Consider the following 17,015-nt stretch of genomic DNA (forward strand, 5'->3'; position numbering starts at 1 on the left):
CTTTGCAAACATGCACTTATTTCCCCTCCACACTAACTGCTAGGTTTGGGGCCCTGTTGATTAGGTTGGGGTCTTTATCTCCTTCTAGGGTCCTAATCCAAATGTGGAGGCCCTGTGCACGCAAAAAGGTTAAAGAGCTTTCATTGGTGGCAATGAAAGCTCCCCTACACCGACATAACCTCCATCCTGAATGGGCAGTTAGGTTTCATCCTGAATCCTTTTATTAACAACTGGAGTTTTCCACACAGGGCTTCCAGCTCTCGGAATATCCAATGAGCAAAGCCACTTCAAATTACACTCGCGGCGTTGGGGAAGCAGCCCCTCCCCTCTTCTCTCAGGTTTTCTTTCTGTGCAGGTTCACACTGCATGCCTCCATGTTTTCCTTCTAGCCAATGGCATTGGCTTCCCAGAGGAGGCGGACACTAGGGATGTGCACAGAACCACACCGGGTGGTTTGATGGTGGCGGGGGGTGGGGGTGGTCACACTTTAAAAGCAGGGGAGGGTGCACTTACTCCTCCCTCTGCTTTCCCCCTGCCGGCGCCCAGTATTTCTCAAGTCCTAAGGGGGACTTAGTCCTAAGGGGACTTAGTGTACTACCAGTGTACTACCTTGCCACCCCGTTTGCTTTTTGGCCAGAAGTGGCTGGAACGGAAGTAGCTGGCGCACATGTGCCTGGTGGGCGTGAGCACATCACAAGCGCCCATGCACATGTCGGGTGGGCGCATGGGCACTTGAACCACCCGGTTCTCAGACCTGTTTGGAGACCCGTAAAATGACCTCCGAACAGGTTCATGCACATCCCTAGCGGACACTATGCCTCCCTTTCCCCCTCAACCCATGCAGAGTGTGCTTTACAGCAGTTTGTTTGTAAAATCTCTTTTTTAACCAGTGAAAACCTTAAGCAAGCAGACTAATATTGTTCAAAAAAGTTAACTGGAGCATAAACAGATGTTTTAAACTATAAATTTCAAAGAGCTTGCTCTTATCATGCTAATGATTATACAGGTTAGCGCCTCTCTCTGGCAGCTGCTCTCGTGTATCTGAAAAAACCTGCTGGAAAACAGGATTTTTTCCAAGAAATACATAGGGACAAACTAGAATTTGGAAATGAAAGCCTGATTTGTGTGGGGGGTGCTTCCAAAGATCTTGCAGGGACTTCAAGGTAAATCTGGCCGATATGTGAATACACCCCCTCCATTCCAGAGGAGATGTGAACTAAAAGCCCTGTGTGAAAAAGCTCCTGGAGAAAAACGCCTTCTTAAAACAAGAACTGCATGTTTGCTTTTTAAACAGTCTAAAAAGGCTGAAATACTAGGTTTGCATTGCCAATTTCCATCTGCAAGCAATGACAAGAGGCTATTTAAGTATGAGCAAAGTGGCAGAAGCTCAGCAGTTTTAGGGTCAGAAATGTTTTTCTTGGATTGTACCATTTCAGGCTACGTAGGGCTGTATGAATATTCACTCCTCATACCCAAACCATAATTTGAACAAAAGGAAGGAAAAGTATCTTCCCTGCACACAGATTTATAGTGTGTCAGAAAGAATAATAAGAGGGCATTATATTGTCCTTTGCCTCAGGCAGCAAAATGTCGTGTTAGCCCTGAAACTAGATGAGACAGATGGGAGTTCATGCATTCCCTGCCTCCCCCTGCCCCCACTTGGTACAAATAGCCGCTTTGGAGGTCAATTTCATTCACAGAAAAGAAGCAGGGAGAAAAGGATATACCCCTTCTCCTGGAATTATGATCCCAATCCAGTTCATCCCACACTCCATAGGTGCTTTTACCTTTACAAAAAAGGGGGGGTGGGGAGAGCTGACTGCTGATCTCATGCCATTTATTTATTTATTTATTTATTTATTTATTTATTTATTTTATTTATTTTATTTATTTATACACACACACACACTTCTGCTCAGGGCAGCTCACAACATTAATAAAAAGATACAATATGAAATAAAGCTAATAAAAGTTATCCAAATTTAAGTTAAATGAGTTAAAAGACCAAGCTAAAACCACATTTAAAATTACAATTTTCTTTATAAAGTTTCAAATTAAAAGTTATTTTAAAAGCTAAAGACTGAGAACTACCATCTTATCTATTTGTGCCTTTTACCTTGCTCAGCAGATTTGAAAAGCTCAAAATCTTCTTGCCCATCTAATTTTAAAAAAGGAAAACATGTAAGCCATATTTTAGTCACACCCCTTAAATATGACAGACAATGTTATTACAGAGAATGGAATCACACAAAGTGTGTAATGACCTTCTTAATTAATATATGGGTGATTATCATTACGCAGTACTTATAGTTTTTCAATAAGCTGAGAATTTTAGGTAACTGATAGTTCTCTAACCTTAGCTTCCTTCAGAATGACTCAAATTATTGATTCCGCAAGTCGATGCACATTGTGACACCTAAGCTGTATTTAGTTCAATGGGATTTGCAACTGGGGATTTCACTTGTTGCGGCAACAGCACAAAATCTGAAGTGTGCACATGGGAAGCCTTGCATGCATATTGCATGTGGGTAACTACTTAACAACAGAGTTGCTTACCTATTCGGTACGCATTACAGATATCAGTGCTTGATGTTTCTGTCAAGAATTTTATCACATTTTCTTCCAAAAGAGCTTTTGTATAAGAATGTTCTTCTTCTAAGAAAGCCAGGCATGCCGGTCTGAAGGAGGTGACAACACAGAGCAGTCAAGACATTTCTTATTCCATATTTTCTGTCAACAAAGGTTTTGCTTTTATTGTACTATACTACAATAGTTAGGTCTCTCTAGAGCGAGAGTAGACAACCTTAGCTCTGTTGTTGAACTACAACTCCCATAATTCCCAGCCATGTCTGGGGATGATGGGAGTTGAGGTTCAGCAACAGCTGGAAAGACAAGGTTAGCTACCTAGTTTTTGCATAATGCCTGCAAGCAGCAATTTTTTTTGCCAACAATGTGGTTTCATTTATCAGAAACGGTGTGAGTGCACATTCCCCATAATAAAAAACAGATACTCTGTCTCCAGATGCTATCTAGTCTAGAAAGGGGGGAAATGGTGAACCCTGAGCCAGATCTGGCTTCCTAAATTATTCTACCTGCCACTCAGTTGCCAATTCAGAGGTATAGATGGAGAAGCAGCTGTGACAATGGACACTATAGGCAAAGTAGATCCTTGGAGAGCTAGGAACCGCATTTGGGCTCACCAGGACCACTTCTTGTAGTGACCCTTTGGCAAAAGTAGCTGTTGACTTAGCAGGTCAAGCTTTTAAACACAGCCAGAAGCAGAATCCTCATTCCAGAATTTCCTGAATTTTGGAACTCAGTTTCAAAACTATTACTATTGAGGAATACTATTACATACTAAAGTCAACAGGTTCCCAAACATTGCAGTTTGGTTTCTAGGAGGAAAGTGGCAGTTGTCCCAGTGCCAGCCATGCCCCTTGTGCTGGCATCAGAAGCACACTGATGCAGGGAGCATAGTGAGCGGTTTGCTCTGGGCGGTCCCTGGACATTGACAGCCCAGGAACATGTTCCCCCACTGCCCACCCCACAGTTCAATGGGGGCGGTGTCACTGGGGAAGAGGGAATCTAAAGAGTGTGACAGAAGGAAAGGAGGCTGAAGGAAGGGTCCAGAGCAGGAAATAGAGAAAAACCTGAAGGAAGGGCAGTGGCGGCAGCAGCAGCTTAAAGAACAGGGCAGTGATTAAAGAAGGGCTAATTAGAGAGGGGGCCCTGAAGAAAGTTCACAGTACATAAGATCAGTAGTATCTGCATGCTATGAAGGGAAAGGAGAGGAGGAGTGCTATTAAAGCTGTTTGGGAAAAGGAAGAGAGGCAAAGTAGGCAGCGGTCTCAAATATCAATGAGAAGAAATAATGGTGGTGGGGACATAGAGGGACATTGAAAGAAAGAAGCAATAAAGAGAAAGTAAGTCTAGGCAAAACTATAGAGCCTGGAGAAAGAAGAGATTGAACTACTGGCAATAGCAGCTCATCCTAACAAGCCAGGGGGTGTCAAAGTAGGTGCAGCTGCCTTTGCTTCCCGGCAGCTTAGGTTACACCTCTCTCTCTCCCACCCTGCACTGCCTGCAGCCTGGCCATTTGTCAAGTAGAGCTACGTGGTTAACCACCCAGCTATTATCTGATGGGTGGTCAGCCTGCAGACAGTGCAGCTCTGGGGTTGTACGGGAGAGAGAGGAGTCTCCTTTGGTGTCCCCCTGTCTTGTTATGATGAGCTGCTAAAGCAGGAGAGGGAGAAAGCAAAGGGGGCACAGAGTTGTTGCCAGGTCTGAATCTTGTTAAGGGAATTCTGCCAGTTATGCCTTCCACTGTCACTACAACTTTGTTGTAGGTACAACTAGGACTAAAAAGCCATTGGTGGTTGGGCTGCATGTCACATATTGATTTTGACTGACCAGTCAGCCATTTATTTCTGTACAGACTTACAGTCTCAATCTTCTTCACTTGGAAATACAGCAGTTGCTATTAGGGGTGTGCATGAAATGTATTTTGTGTTCTGTTCCAAGCTCTGAACGGAACAAAAAATGTGTGGGACATTCCATCAGAACAACCGGTCAAGCTAGTTGTTCTGACAGAATAACCCCAGTCCATCAGAATGTCCTAATCCATTCTGAGCGCCATTTTGGATTCCAAAATGGTGCCCTTCTGGCCTCTACGCATGCATGGAGGCCAGAAGAGTACCATTTTGGAATGCTCTGAATGTGTTGGCTCATTCTGCCTCAGAATGGGCTGGAATGTTCTAGGACTTGAAACAGGCCCCCCTTTAAAGGGTTTTCTGTTTTGAGCTTGGAATGCTCGAAACAACCCATTTTGAGGCGGAATGTTCCGACCATGGAACCTTTTGCACATCTCTAGTTGCTATTGATTCCATTTAGTTTTCCTTGCATATACATATATATGCTCACATACATGGAAAGCACTTCTACTTTCTGGACGCATACATTTCTACCAATATGTTAAACAACTAGGAAGCAGAATATCTTGCATGCATAACAATATTGCTGTCTAGTTCTCAATGGCACTAATTGGAATGCTAAGAAGAAACAGAAAGCTACCTTATACAGTAGGGATGTGCGAACCGGTTCGGATCCGAACCGGTTCCGGTTCGGCGGTTCAGATCGAAACCGAACCACCCCCGGTTCGGTTCGGATTCGAACTGAACCGGGGGTGGTTCGTTTCAAACCGGTGCAGACCGGTTTGGATATCAAAAAGTAGCTAGGATGGTAGCTGGCACCCAGGGGTACCTGTCACCCAAACCCCAAAGCAATCGGACACTCGTACGATTTTTTATGAATTTTTGAAAATTATTTTTATTTTTTTCTCATAGGATATAATGGGACTCAAACCAGGCAATTATTACTTATTGTGTAGCACCCATGGGTGCCAACAACCATGCAAACCCTGAAGCAATCAGAACCCCCTATGATTTTTTATGAATATTTGAAATATTTTTAATTATTTTTCACATAGATTATAATGGGACCCATACCAGTCCATATCCCCTATTGTGGAGCACCTAGGGGCACAAAAGCAGGGTGGGTGGTATACAGACAGGGGTGCCTACCACCCAAAAAACCCCAAGGCAATTGGACACTCCTCTGATTATTGGTGAATTGTTAAAGTATTTTTGAATTCCTCATAGAGAATAATGAGGATTGCAGCAAATGTATAGCTTCACGTTGGGGGGAAAGGGGTGTCGTAGAGTGGATTCTGGTGGGTGGTAGTTCCTAGGGTGGGCAAGGAAACTACCTGAATTATTTGAAAGTAATTGGGCAAAGGGGTGATTTTTGGTTAATTGTTGAAGTTTACGTGTCTTTAAGGTTTTCCCCCATTAGATATAATGAAGGGTGTATCGCTTCACATCGGGGGGAAAGGGGTGGCCTAGAGTGGTGTGGGGTTGGTGGTAATGCCGGTTAGGGGCAGGGAAGCTACCTGAATTTTTTCAAAGGATTTGGGCAGAGGGCTGATTTTTGGTTAATTGTTGAAGTTTACGCGTCTTTAAGGTTTTTCCTCATAAGAAGTTATAATGGAGCTTTCAGCAGCCCCATAAGTGCACTTGGGGGGTGCTGCGGTGGCCCAGAGCGAGTGGTGGTGTAGTGCACATAGGGTGCCAACCATCCCCATGGGTTTCTAACCCATGGGGTACAGGGTTCTCTTGTTTCTGAGGTATTGAGTGTGGATTCTATGATAGCAAATGAGATTTTCAATGAGACACCATTAATCCACTCTAATATGCTATCATAGAATCCGCTCTAGGCCACCCCTTTCCTCCCGACGTGAAGCGATACACCCTTCATTATATCTAATGGGGGGAAACCTTAAAGACACGTAAACTTCAACAATTAACCAAAAATCACCCCTTTGCCCAATTCCTTTCAAATAATTCAGGTAGCTTCCTTGTCCACCCTAGGAACTGCCCTTTACTCGATGAGAAAAATAATTAAAAATATTTCAAATATTCATAAAAAATCATAGGGGTGTCTGATTGCTTCAGGGTTTGCATGGTTGTTGGCACCCATGGGTGCTACACAATAAGTAATAATTGCCTGGTTCGAATCCCATTATATCCTATGAGAAAAAAATAAATATAATTTTCAAAAATTCATAAAAAATCGTACAAGTGTCCGATTGCTTTGGGGTTTGGGTGACAGGTACCCCTGGGTGCCAGCTACCATCCTAGCTACTTTTTGAGATCCGAACTGGTGCAGATCCAAACCGAACCAGGGGGTGCTTCGGACAAAACCAAAACCGAAACACCCCCTCCTGGTTCGGACCCAGTTCGGATCCGAACCAAACTGGGCGAACTGGTTTTGTGCACATCCCTATTATACAGAGTCCATCTAGCTCAGTATTGTTTACACCAGGGGTAGGCAGCATTGACTCTCCAGCCGCTGTTGAACTCCCATCAACCCCAGCCACAATAAATTGTGGCTGAGGGTGATAGGTGGTGTAATTCAACAAAAGCTGGAGAGTCAACATTGCCTACTCATGATCTACACCGATTGGCAGTGGTTCTGCAAGGTTTCAGACAGAAGTCTTCCCTAGCTCTACCCGGAGATGTCATGGATTGAATCTGGGAACCTTTGCATAACAAGCAGATATTCCACCACTGAGCTATGGCCCCATCCCCAGGAGACAGCACAAGCACTAGAAGAGGGCTTTAATCTCATGATCTCCAATACTACAGGAGCAGGAATATTCTTAGTGATAGGTATTCATGGGCAGACTTGGTCGTCTTGTATTGTTGTCATCCCGGATACTTACTCCATTATAGTAGTCTTCAAGATGTCAGGTTTAACATGATTGCTCTGTACAAAACCAACTTGACCAGTAGCGGCATGCCTTCCCACAAACCACTGCATGCATTGCAAAAAGTAGCCAATAATTTCAATTCTGTCTCCCTTCTGGAAAACGAGTTCCTCAGGCATAGCACTTTCATGGCTAATAATTGCTACAGAAGATCCTGTGGCTGCATAATAAGGAATCGAAAGAAATGGCAATTTAATAATGTGAGTACAGAGGCATTTAATTTAAAGTAGCAAGACAATAAATGGCCAGTGGCCTTAGCACTATAGTTATATTTGCAATAAGACTCATTAGATAAAGCAATATGCTCCATAAACAGGGCCATAAATAGCAGCCTAGCCACTGCATTCTGTGCTAGCTTTAATTTCCAAACACTTGCAAGTCAATGCATTTATACTATTTTATAACTGTTGCACTGAGTTTGAAGGTCCATATTAATGGAAAAGTAAAATAGCTTTGGTATTACAGATAGCTCTCCTACAGAATTAAACACATTACATTATATCTTAGCCTCACACATTATAGATCTACACCTCTACAAGCTCCATATGGGGGCAAACATTTTGGAGCATTTATAGCATCTACAGGGTATTTCTCAAGTAATTTCTCCAACTTATTATTGCAACAGAGATTAAAATAAAGTAACACTTATCAGAACTTACAATATAAGAACAGTTACTCACCAACTTGACAGGTGACTGTAGGTTCAGCTTTTCTAGCAAAATCAGGAAGGTCTGCATTTGTTTTAAGGAACCATCTAGAATGCAGAAGCTCAAGGAAATGAGAAAGCCTAGTATAATCAGCAGCAATTCTAGATTGTTGGTCTGAATCAAACACAACCTCAAATATCAGATCACTTCAAGCACATTTTATATTTATTTATTTATTACATTTATAAACTGCTGCAACCAAGGGTTATAAACATTCCCAGAGGGATAGTGTTAGTCTGGGGGTGCTCATCGATCCAGCACTGTTGCTAGAGGCCTCGGGGGTCTCAGAGCACCTTTTATAACCATCAGCTGATATGCCAACTGCAACCTTACTTGGATAGAGATAGCTTGGCCACAGTTACTCATGCTCTGGTAACCTCTTGCTAAGATTACGACAATGCGTTGTACATGGGGCTGCCTTTGAAAATGGTCCGGGAACTGCCACTGGTACAAAATGGGGCTGCAAGATTATTAACTGGGTCACTGGACATTTTGGTCATATTATGCCAGTGCTTCATCAGCTGCACTGGCTCCCACTCCATTTCCGGGTCTAATTCAAAGTGCTGGTTTTAACCTTTAAAGCCCTAAATGGCTTGGGACCAGGTTACCTGAGAAAGCACCTTGCCCCATCTGTCCCAACTTGGAACTTAAGATCTTCTTCAGAGGCCCTGCTCTGAATCTCCCTGTCAAATAAGGTTAAGTGGGTGGCTACTAGGGATAGGGCCTTTTCGGTGGTTGCTTCCCATTTATGGAATAGCCTACCCAGTGAGGTTACCTGGCTCCATCACTTTATTCTTTTAGACACCAGGTAAAGACCATTTTTCTTCACTTAGGGCTTTAAAATTTTGATTTTTAAAACTGATTTTAAAATGTTTTAAAATGGTTTTGTATTGTATTTTGCATATCCCCCCACCCTTGTGTTGTGATTTCATGAATTATGTGTCTTATTTATTTATTTATTTGATTTCTATACCGCCCTTCCAAAAAATGGCTCAGGGCGATTTACATTAAAAACACTAAAATCAATTTACAGTTAAAATCAAAAACTGTAAAAATATAAAACCATTATTAAAACAACCAAAACAGTTTTTAAAACCCTGGAAAACCAAGCCAAACAGATAGGTCTTAAGGGCTCTCCGAAAGGCCAATAATGAACTCAGATTATGGAAGCCCTGGAGCTGCCACAGAGAAGGCCTGTCTCTGAGTAGCCACCAGATGTGCTGGTGTTTGGTGTTTTAATGCTATGTTGTGAGCCACCCAGAGAACAATTTATTATGGGGTGGCTAACAATGTTTATTATTGCTATTACTAGTCTGCTGCAACAAAATCAACAGAGAATATTGTGGCACATTAAAGACTAAAATTTATTGAAGCATAGGTTTTTGTAGACTCAAGTCTGCTTCATCAGAAACATGAAGTGCTCTCCTCAGTTGACAGATATAATAGAGAGATACACATGGATATATATATATATAAACTATACATCCCCCTCCCCACCTGCCCAGTGGTCATGTGCATAGCCTTAATGTCTAATCCCCCTCCCCTAAAGAATGAGCTTCCCTTCTCAGGTAGCTACCACAAGATGAGCTTCAAAGTACCTTTCAACCTGTAAAATTCTACATGGATGGTATTAGTTGCCATTTGGGTACTTATAACATGTAATACTAGCTTCAGTTGCATGATGGCTCTAGTCGCACAGACTTCATGTGTGTCTTCTAGAGAAGAGACAAATCTGGGACTTGGACCACCATTCTGCTACTTCATATATATATGACCCACCATTCTGCTACTTCAAGTCATCTAGCTCTAAAGCAGTGGTGAAGCTGAAACTAACCAGAGTATAGGATACTGTTACCATCTCTATATTGCATAAATAACACATCGGTTAAGGCCCAGCATTAACATACATAATCTTCTGGCATTTTACAACATGACTGAGTGTGGTAAGCCCTTAACATGTTAAACAAAAAGGTTTTGTGTTTCTCCCCCACTTTTGAATATAAGATTAGAATAGTGACAATTGACAACAGTAGCAATTGGTAATACAACAACCTTTCTAGCCCTGGTAAGTTAAGACTTGTCATGAGAGGAAATTTATCTCAGTTCAAGCCTTTTTTGCACATGCACTCACACCTGTCATCAACACAAATTTGTCATCAATTATCACCATCCATCTCCCAAGAAACACTGCTGCTGATCTGGAAGCCACCATTCTTCAAATAAAGGAACTTCAAAAGAGAGACCACAGCATGATTTTTTTAGATCAGGAAGTTTGGTCCTATCTATCCAGACTTTAATCAAGAGAAGTTTTTTCTCCCATGACTGTTAACTTAGCAAGGCGAGGAAGATTATATCATCAATTACTGCTGCTGTGAACTGTCACTGTGCTCATTTTATAATCATTTAAGGTTTACACAGAATTGGCGCAGACCATAGCTCTTGTAATTCCATAGCCCTTCAGCCCCCACACCCCACTATTCACATATTCTTCCATACACACACATGTATTTAGATTGTACTTATCAACTGAGGATAACCCTTCATGCAACTGATGAAGTGGGCTCAAGTCCACAAAAGTTTGTGTCAATACGTGTGTTAGTCTTTAAGGTGCCACAAAATTCTCTATTGTTTTTATATAAGTGATTATACTTGTGGTAAGCAAAATTGCATAACTGGTGGAAGAATAGAGGAATATTAAAAGCAGTGTTATTAATTCAGAATAGCAGTGGTCAGCATGTTTTACAAATAAAACAAAAAAAATGAATTTTTTTCTTTAAAAATAACTAATGCATTTTTTAAAAAAAAATCCACCCCAAACCTTTCCTACTTTCAGGAAAACAGGCCAAATAAAGTGCCCTACTGTGCTCTGGAGGCTTTCTGAAGTCCAAGGATGCCCCACTCAAAGTCCCTGAAATTCTGCAAAAAAAAAATCACGCGTGTGTTTTGGGGGTTTGTTTTTTTAAGAAACGAGCCACAAAATGGCTCTTCTCCATAAAATGGCTGCCGGAAATGACCTCCGAAGTCATTTCCAACCACCCCCGACCCACAGATATGCTGACTTAAGCCCTTTTCTGCTGGTTTTCCCTGTGTATACTGAGGTCAGGTGTCAATTACCTGACTACAGATACATGAAACTGTGGGTGCTGGATCTGTGTATAGGGATACTTCAGTTACCCTGACCACAATCCAACATAGATATCAGCATTTCCAATGCTCAGTATTTTTAGAGTATTCAAAGTACTTCACATATATTATCTCAGTAATCCTTACAAAAGGTTGCTTAACACTGTACTGGATTATGACTGTTTAAACTCTACATTTGAAGGTGTGGATAGCAAAAGTTACACAGAAGCAACTGCTAATCTCACTGCAGTGGCTAAATTTAGATTTTCCAGAAAGTCATGTTAAAATATTCACTGTGAAATGTAGCATGCTGTTTCCAAAATATCAAACTGATCAGGCTTTAGTGAAAGTGTCAGTCATTCCATGTAAGCATGTATTATTTTGAATGGAGGAAAAAAGGGAGAGAGAACAGATCTTTCAAAATTAATCCCACACATTTTCTCTGTATTCCAGAGCAAGAATGGACATGTGCTCACTATGGGTCAAACTATATGTTACATTAAAACATATTGGGTGTGTGTTTTAACTGAAAAATAGCAGCTGTGTGGGGTGGGATCAGGAATGTGGCCCAGGATGCGGTATTTAGACCTTTCCCCTCACACCACAGTCCCAATGAAAAAGCCTCCCCCCCCATACCGCTGCTATTAGTTCTGGGGGGGAAGTTATCACAATGTCAACTGAAGTTTCAGCGGGGGTCATTTTCATGGGAACTGTGGCATAGGAATGGTTCACTGGTTCAGCACTGCAGAAGGGGAGCAGCGAGCGGGATCTTTAAAAAAGGAGGATGAGGATGAGGAGGAGAGCAGGCCTTTACCTGTCCTCCACCAATGCATGCAGCTTCCTGCTGATAAGGTGCTGGCTGCAAGACCCTGAGCATTGCACTGGCATGCACATGGTGTCCATGCATACACAGGCACCATTTGCATGGTCAGCAACACCTCAGCCTAACCTACCTCACAGGGTTGTGGTGAGGATAAACATAAATCATGTATATCACTCTAGGCTTCTCAGAGGAAGAGTGGGATATAAATGCAAAAATAAATAAAATATCATTATACTGTATTTTGGCAGGCTGATACTGATGAACCCTGGGGAGTTTCAGATTGCAGAGAGTGGAAGAGAAAGAAGAGAGCTTCATAGCAGAATTCAAAGGCCTACATAGAAAGAGATATAAACTTTCTTCAGGTGTTATGTCCCTAGGTAGAGTGAACACATGTCCTGGGAGTTATTTGCACATGGCATCATGCTGTGGGGTAAGTGTTGAGCGAAAGCATTTTGAAGTACACTCGCAGCATTGAGGGAAGTAGTCCCCTCTGCTCTCAGGGTTTGATTTTGATGCAAGTTCACATGTTTTCCTTTGTGTTTTCCTTCTAGCCAATGCTGGGGGAGGGGGAGAGGGAGAGAGTACTGAAGAGCTACATCTGTAAAGAGAGTATCCTTCTCATCATGCTAATGATTCTGCGTCAGTGCCTCTCCCTATTTACTCCGGCATTTTCAGAAAAATTAGCTTAAAATCAGCATTTTAGAAACCCAGAAATACCTTGAGATAAGCTAGAATCCGCATCACAAAGCCCCATTTGTGTGTGGAGTGGGTCCAAGGATCTCGAAGGGACTTGGGGTAAGTTTGGCTGGTGTGTGAATGCACACACTCTCTCTCCCAAAGGAGATTCGGGGTAGAAGCCCTGAGTGTAAAACCTCCTGGAGAAGGAGCAGTGGAATCATGCCTGCTAGCCATTCCCCCACTGCTGACTCACTCACTGGACATGCCCCTGAGCCCCTGTGCTTTTTGCATTGGCCTGAAAAAAGTACTCCCTCCATAAATTTGCTGAACCTGGAGATACATCTGAAGAATAGCACTGCACATGGGAAGGGCTCGGGTTCCACATCATGTGAAGCAACACTCCCAGCATTTGGCACAACCCTCTTAGTGCCAAATCTAAGGAGGTCTAAGGTGCAGGTCTGGTGAGTGCAATCCTGCTGCTCCTTCCATGAATTTGCTGTACCTGCAGATGGTCTGAAGAGGCCTACAGATATCTCTGAAGGCAAGAGAAGAGGATTCCATTCTCATCGCTCTTTCAAACATACTAAGCCTTCCCCATCTGGTGTAAAATTGGGGCAGGGCGAAAGGAGAGTGAAGAAATTAAAAATATACTTTATTATATGAAAAGAAAGATTGTGCCATTGAGTTGGTGTCAAGTCCTGGCAACCACAGAGTCATGTGGTTTTCTTGGTTGATTACAGGAGGGGTTTACCATTGCCTCCTCCCGCGCAGTATGAGATGATGCCTTTCAACATCTTTCCTATATCGCTGCAGCCCTGAAACAGGTGTTTACCAGCGGGGATTCCAACTGACAGCCTCTTGCTCCCTAGGCAAGTTGCTTCCCCGCTGTGCCATTATATGAAGATATTTAATATTATCAAGAATCTTTTTCTGTTGCACATATGCACGTAGAAGGGAACTGCAAATTAAAATTCAGGTACCTACTGATGAAATGGGATCAGGGGCACTGAAGAACCTTCAGACAGGTCTTCCCATGCTGTTACTCCAGGGGCTCTCTCAATTGCAGCCCAGGCCAGCTTGTAAATTCCAGCTCCAGCATCTGCAACTCTTTGCTCACTTACAGCATTTTCAGGATGAGATACAAAGAAGGTCCCTTTAAAAACACACACAGAGAGAAAACACTACATATAAAACAGATCTAGTATTTTGTAGACATTTAACTCGGAACCAAATAAAATGTTTTAGGTTAAATATTTGGACATTCACTGTTCAAAAAAGTTTTAAATGGGCCTCTTGTTTTTAATGGGAATCAGCACTGATCTGACCTCTGTGGCTTCAGTAGGACTGGAACACAGCTAATTCGGGATTTAGTCACTTATTAATACGCACTTATCTAACCACTTAGGTAGGCTCTTCATTTGTTTCAATTCCAAAACAAAAACTGGTTCAGAGAGGGTTTGGTGTTTTGTTTTTAAAGCAAATTGGAACTGAACTTCTTTTGGTTGCCTTCAACCAATTGGGTAGAGATGGAGAAGTATGCATTTGCTGATCCCCAAATTGGGCCTGTTGGGCAATTCTCTGACCAGCTCCTTTAAACATATGGGGGAGAAGTGTAGGTGTGTGTCCATATCTCCCCCGACCTAGCAAGACGTCCTGTTATTACCTAATCATGCAGGGGCTTGTTTCATCCAAGCCACCCCTCAATGTGTGGTTTTAACCCCCTCACAATTAGAATAGGAGAGATATGTGCACCCCAATGGTTTTTAAAAGGATCAATTGGAGAGTCATTTAACAACAACAACTATTTATACACCGCTTTTCAACAAATGTTTCCAAAGTGGTTTACATAGAGAAATAACAAAGAAATAAATAAGATGGATCCCTGTCCCCAAAGGACTCACAATCTAAAAAGAAACCTAAGATAGACAGCAGCAACAGTCACTGGAGGTACTGTGCTGGGGGTGGATAGGGCCCAGTTACTCTCCTGCTAAATAAAGAGAATCACCACATCAAAAAGGTGCCTCTTTGCCCAGTTAGCATTGGGGCATAACTACTATTAGGCAAGGGGAGGCAGCTGCCTGGGGGCCCCCACGCCTCGAGGGGCCCCCCAGAGGCAAGTCACATGACTATATATTGTGAAGCGTGTGTGTGTGTGTATCAGCGAGGGGCCCATTTTAAAATTTTGTCTGTGGGCCCACTCCAGCCTTGTTACGCCCCTGATTTAAACTAGCTGATCAATGAGTTTGTTTAAGGATTCAAGTCAAGTACTTAGGGGAAAAACAACTTTGATGGTTGTTTCGAGTACTTAGTTTGAACACAAGTAGCCTAACCCCCATTATTTTCAAAGCCTCCACACCGCCTCTATTCCCCCGCCCTCATTGCCAGTTTTGCCTCTTCTCTGTGGGAAAAAATAGTTCTTCCCTCTCCTTTCATTTCAAACACACTAGAGGCTTTATAAAAGTAAAGTTGTGCCTTCGAGTTGGTGTCAACTCCTGGCAAACACAGAGCCATGTGTGGTTTTCTTTACCATTGCTTCCTCCCATGCAGTATGAGATGATACCTTAGCTGACCTTTTTTAAAAACTATGTGCTCTATGCTCTGATTTTATAACAAAAAGAATAAGGTAAGGGGAAAGAGAAGGCCTTAGTCAGAGAGCAAAAATCTCAAGAACTTTTGTAACCAATTGTTGAGGTGATAATCATACATACATACATACATGAGATGGCCTTGGAGAAAGATTAAGAGCATACCTGACCTTTGCATTTCTATGAACTTCAGAGTGAAAGTTACCAAAAAGGATTAACTTCTAGGTTTCAGTGCTAGACACATTACATCAATATACTCTAGGTAGATACCTGCTAACATTTGTTGCCTGATCCAATGCCTGTCTGCTCAGAAGTGTGTTTGCAGTGTGTTTTCTGAATTCTATTCTATAAAGAAAACAGCTACAAAGCAGATACACCATGGATACACAGTAAGAACCATGGGCAATTATGGCTTCACCAAAATGTTTATACAGTGTAAACATGGTTTAAAAAACAAAAGATAAGTGGCTCCCCCACGTGTTATGGGGCAGGATGTACTCCTTGTTCTGTTACAACTTGGATTGTATATTCTGTCAGCATTCTAAACCTGATTAAACAAATTACACATTAATGATATATTCCAGCAAAAGTAAGACATTTCAATGTGCAGCAGTGTTTACAGAGGCTGTATAAAATGAAATTTTAAAAAAACTAAGCCACTTCTGTGCTTTGTCAGTTATCACATGATGGGCGGGCTCCAAGCACCAGTAAAATACATGAGACAAATTAGTCATGAATAATGAATTCCCATTAATTTCAATGGGACATAAATCATAATTAGCTTAGTCTAGAACCTGCTCCATATTTTCAATTAATCTGATGATAATATTAATATAATGTAGTCTACTACTCCCCGCCCCCCAAGGTCCTCTTTTTGACTGAACATTAAGCACAGTTAATGGTACTTAAAGGATTTAAACCTTTTCTGACAATTATCTGTTAAGAAGTACAATCTCAGCTACCTTCTTGAATTAAAAGATCTCTGTATATCAGGTCAAGACATTCTTCATCTAGATGGACATCAATACCGACTGCTTCCTCTTGTGAAGAGAGCCAGAAATAATTATCTAGCAACAGATTCTCCATACAGTGATTTACAAAGCCTGTCAAAGACATTTTCAACATAAAACTATTATTAAACACAACTTATTCTTTCTTAGTCAGTAACAGCAGTAAGTGGGCAGATTACAATGTTTTTGTTTGTTTTTTGCAGGAGGTACAATGGCCCATTGACAAGGTACCAAATGTCTCTGATTCAAATTAAATACAGGCTTCAAGTCCCATCAAAACCAACAAAACTAGAGTGCTGAAATATAATGGAGGAAGTTTTGCTTTAGGAATTAATTCTATAGATTACTTGTGTTTTAAAAACATAAATTAACACCATTCAAACACCAAGTTACAGATGGGCAAGAATGTCTTAGTCCACCTAGCAGACAAGTCAGATAGGAAACATAGGAACATAGGAAACTGCCACATACTGAGTCAGACCATTGGTCTATCTAGCTCAGTATTGCCTTCACAGACTGGCAGCAGCTTCTCCAAGGTTGCAGGCAGGAATCTCTCTCAGCCCTATCTTGGAGCAGCCAGGGAGGGAACTTGGAACCTAGGTGCGCTTCCCAGAGCGGCTTCATCCCCTGAGGGGAATATCTTGCAGTGCTCACACATCAAGTCTCCCATTCAGATGCAACCAGGGCAGACCCTGCTTAGCTATGGGGACAAGTCATGCTTGCTACCACAAGACCAGCTCTCCTTTTACTTTGTCTCGCACTAAA

The 17,015-nt window shown here is 42.1% G+C and overlaps 1 protein-coding gene across 2 annotated transcripts in view; it reads right to left on the bottom strand.

The window, feature by feature from the left end:
- Positions 1–17,015, bottom strand: part of SH3TC1 (SH3 domain and tetratricopeptide repeats 1) — a 57,548-nt gene that overhangs the window by 24,278 nt on the left and 16,255 nt on the right. For both annotated transcript variants that reach the window (XM_053257480.1, XM_053257481.1), the window contains exons 5-10: positions 16,203–16,343; positions 13,640–13,808; positions 8,005–8,078; positions 7,280–7,484; positions 2,557–2,678; positions 2,117–2,158 (exon numbers count right to left, since the gene is read on the bottom strand). In XM_053257480.1, the coding sequence (XP_053113455.1) occupies positions 2,117–2,158; positions 2,557–2,678; positions 7,280–7,484; positions 8,005–8,078; positions 13,640–13,808; positions 16,203–16,343 (753 nt within the window). The remainder of the gene's footprint in view (positions 1–2,116; positions 2,159–2,556; positions 2,679–7,279; positions 7,485–8,004; positions 8,079–13,639; positions 13,809–16,202; positions 16,344–17,015) is intronic.

The sequence above is a fragment of the Hemicordylus capensis genome, chromosome 5, assembly GCF_027244095.1.
Source record: "Hemicordylus capensis ecotype Gifberg chromosome 5, rHemCap1.1.pri, whole genome shotgun sequence".
Lineage (NCBI taxonomy): Eukaryota > Metazoa > Chordata > Lepidosauria > Squamata > Cordylidae > Hemicordylus > Hemicordylus capensis.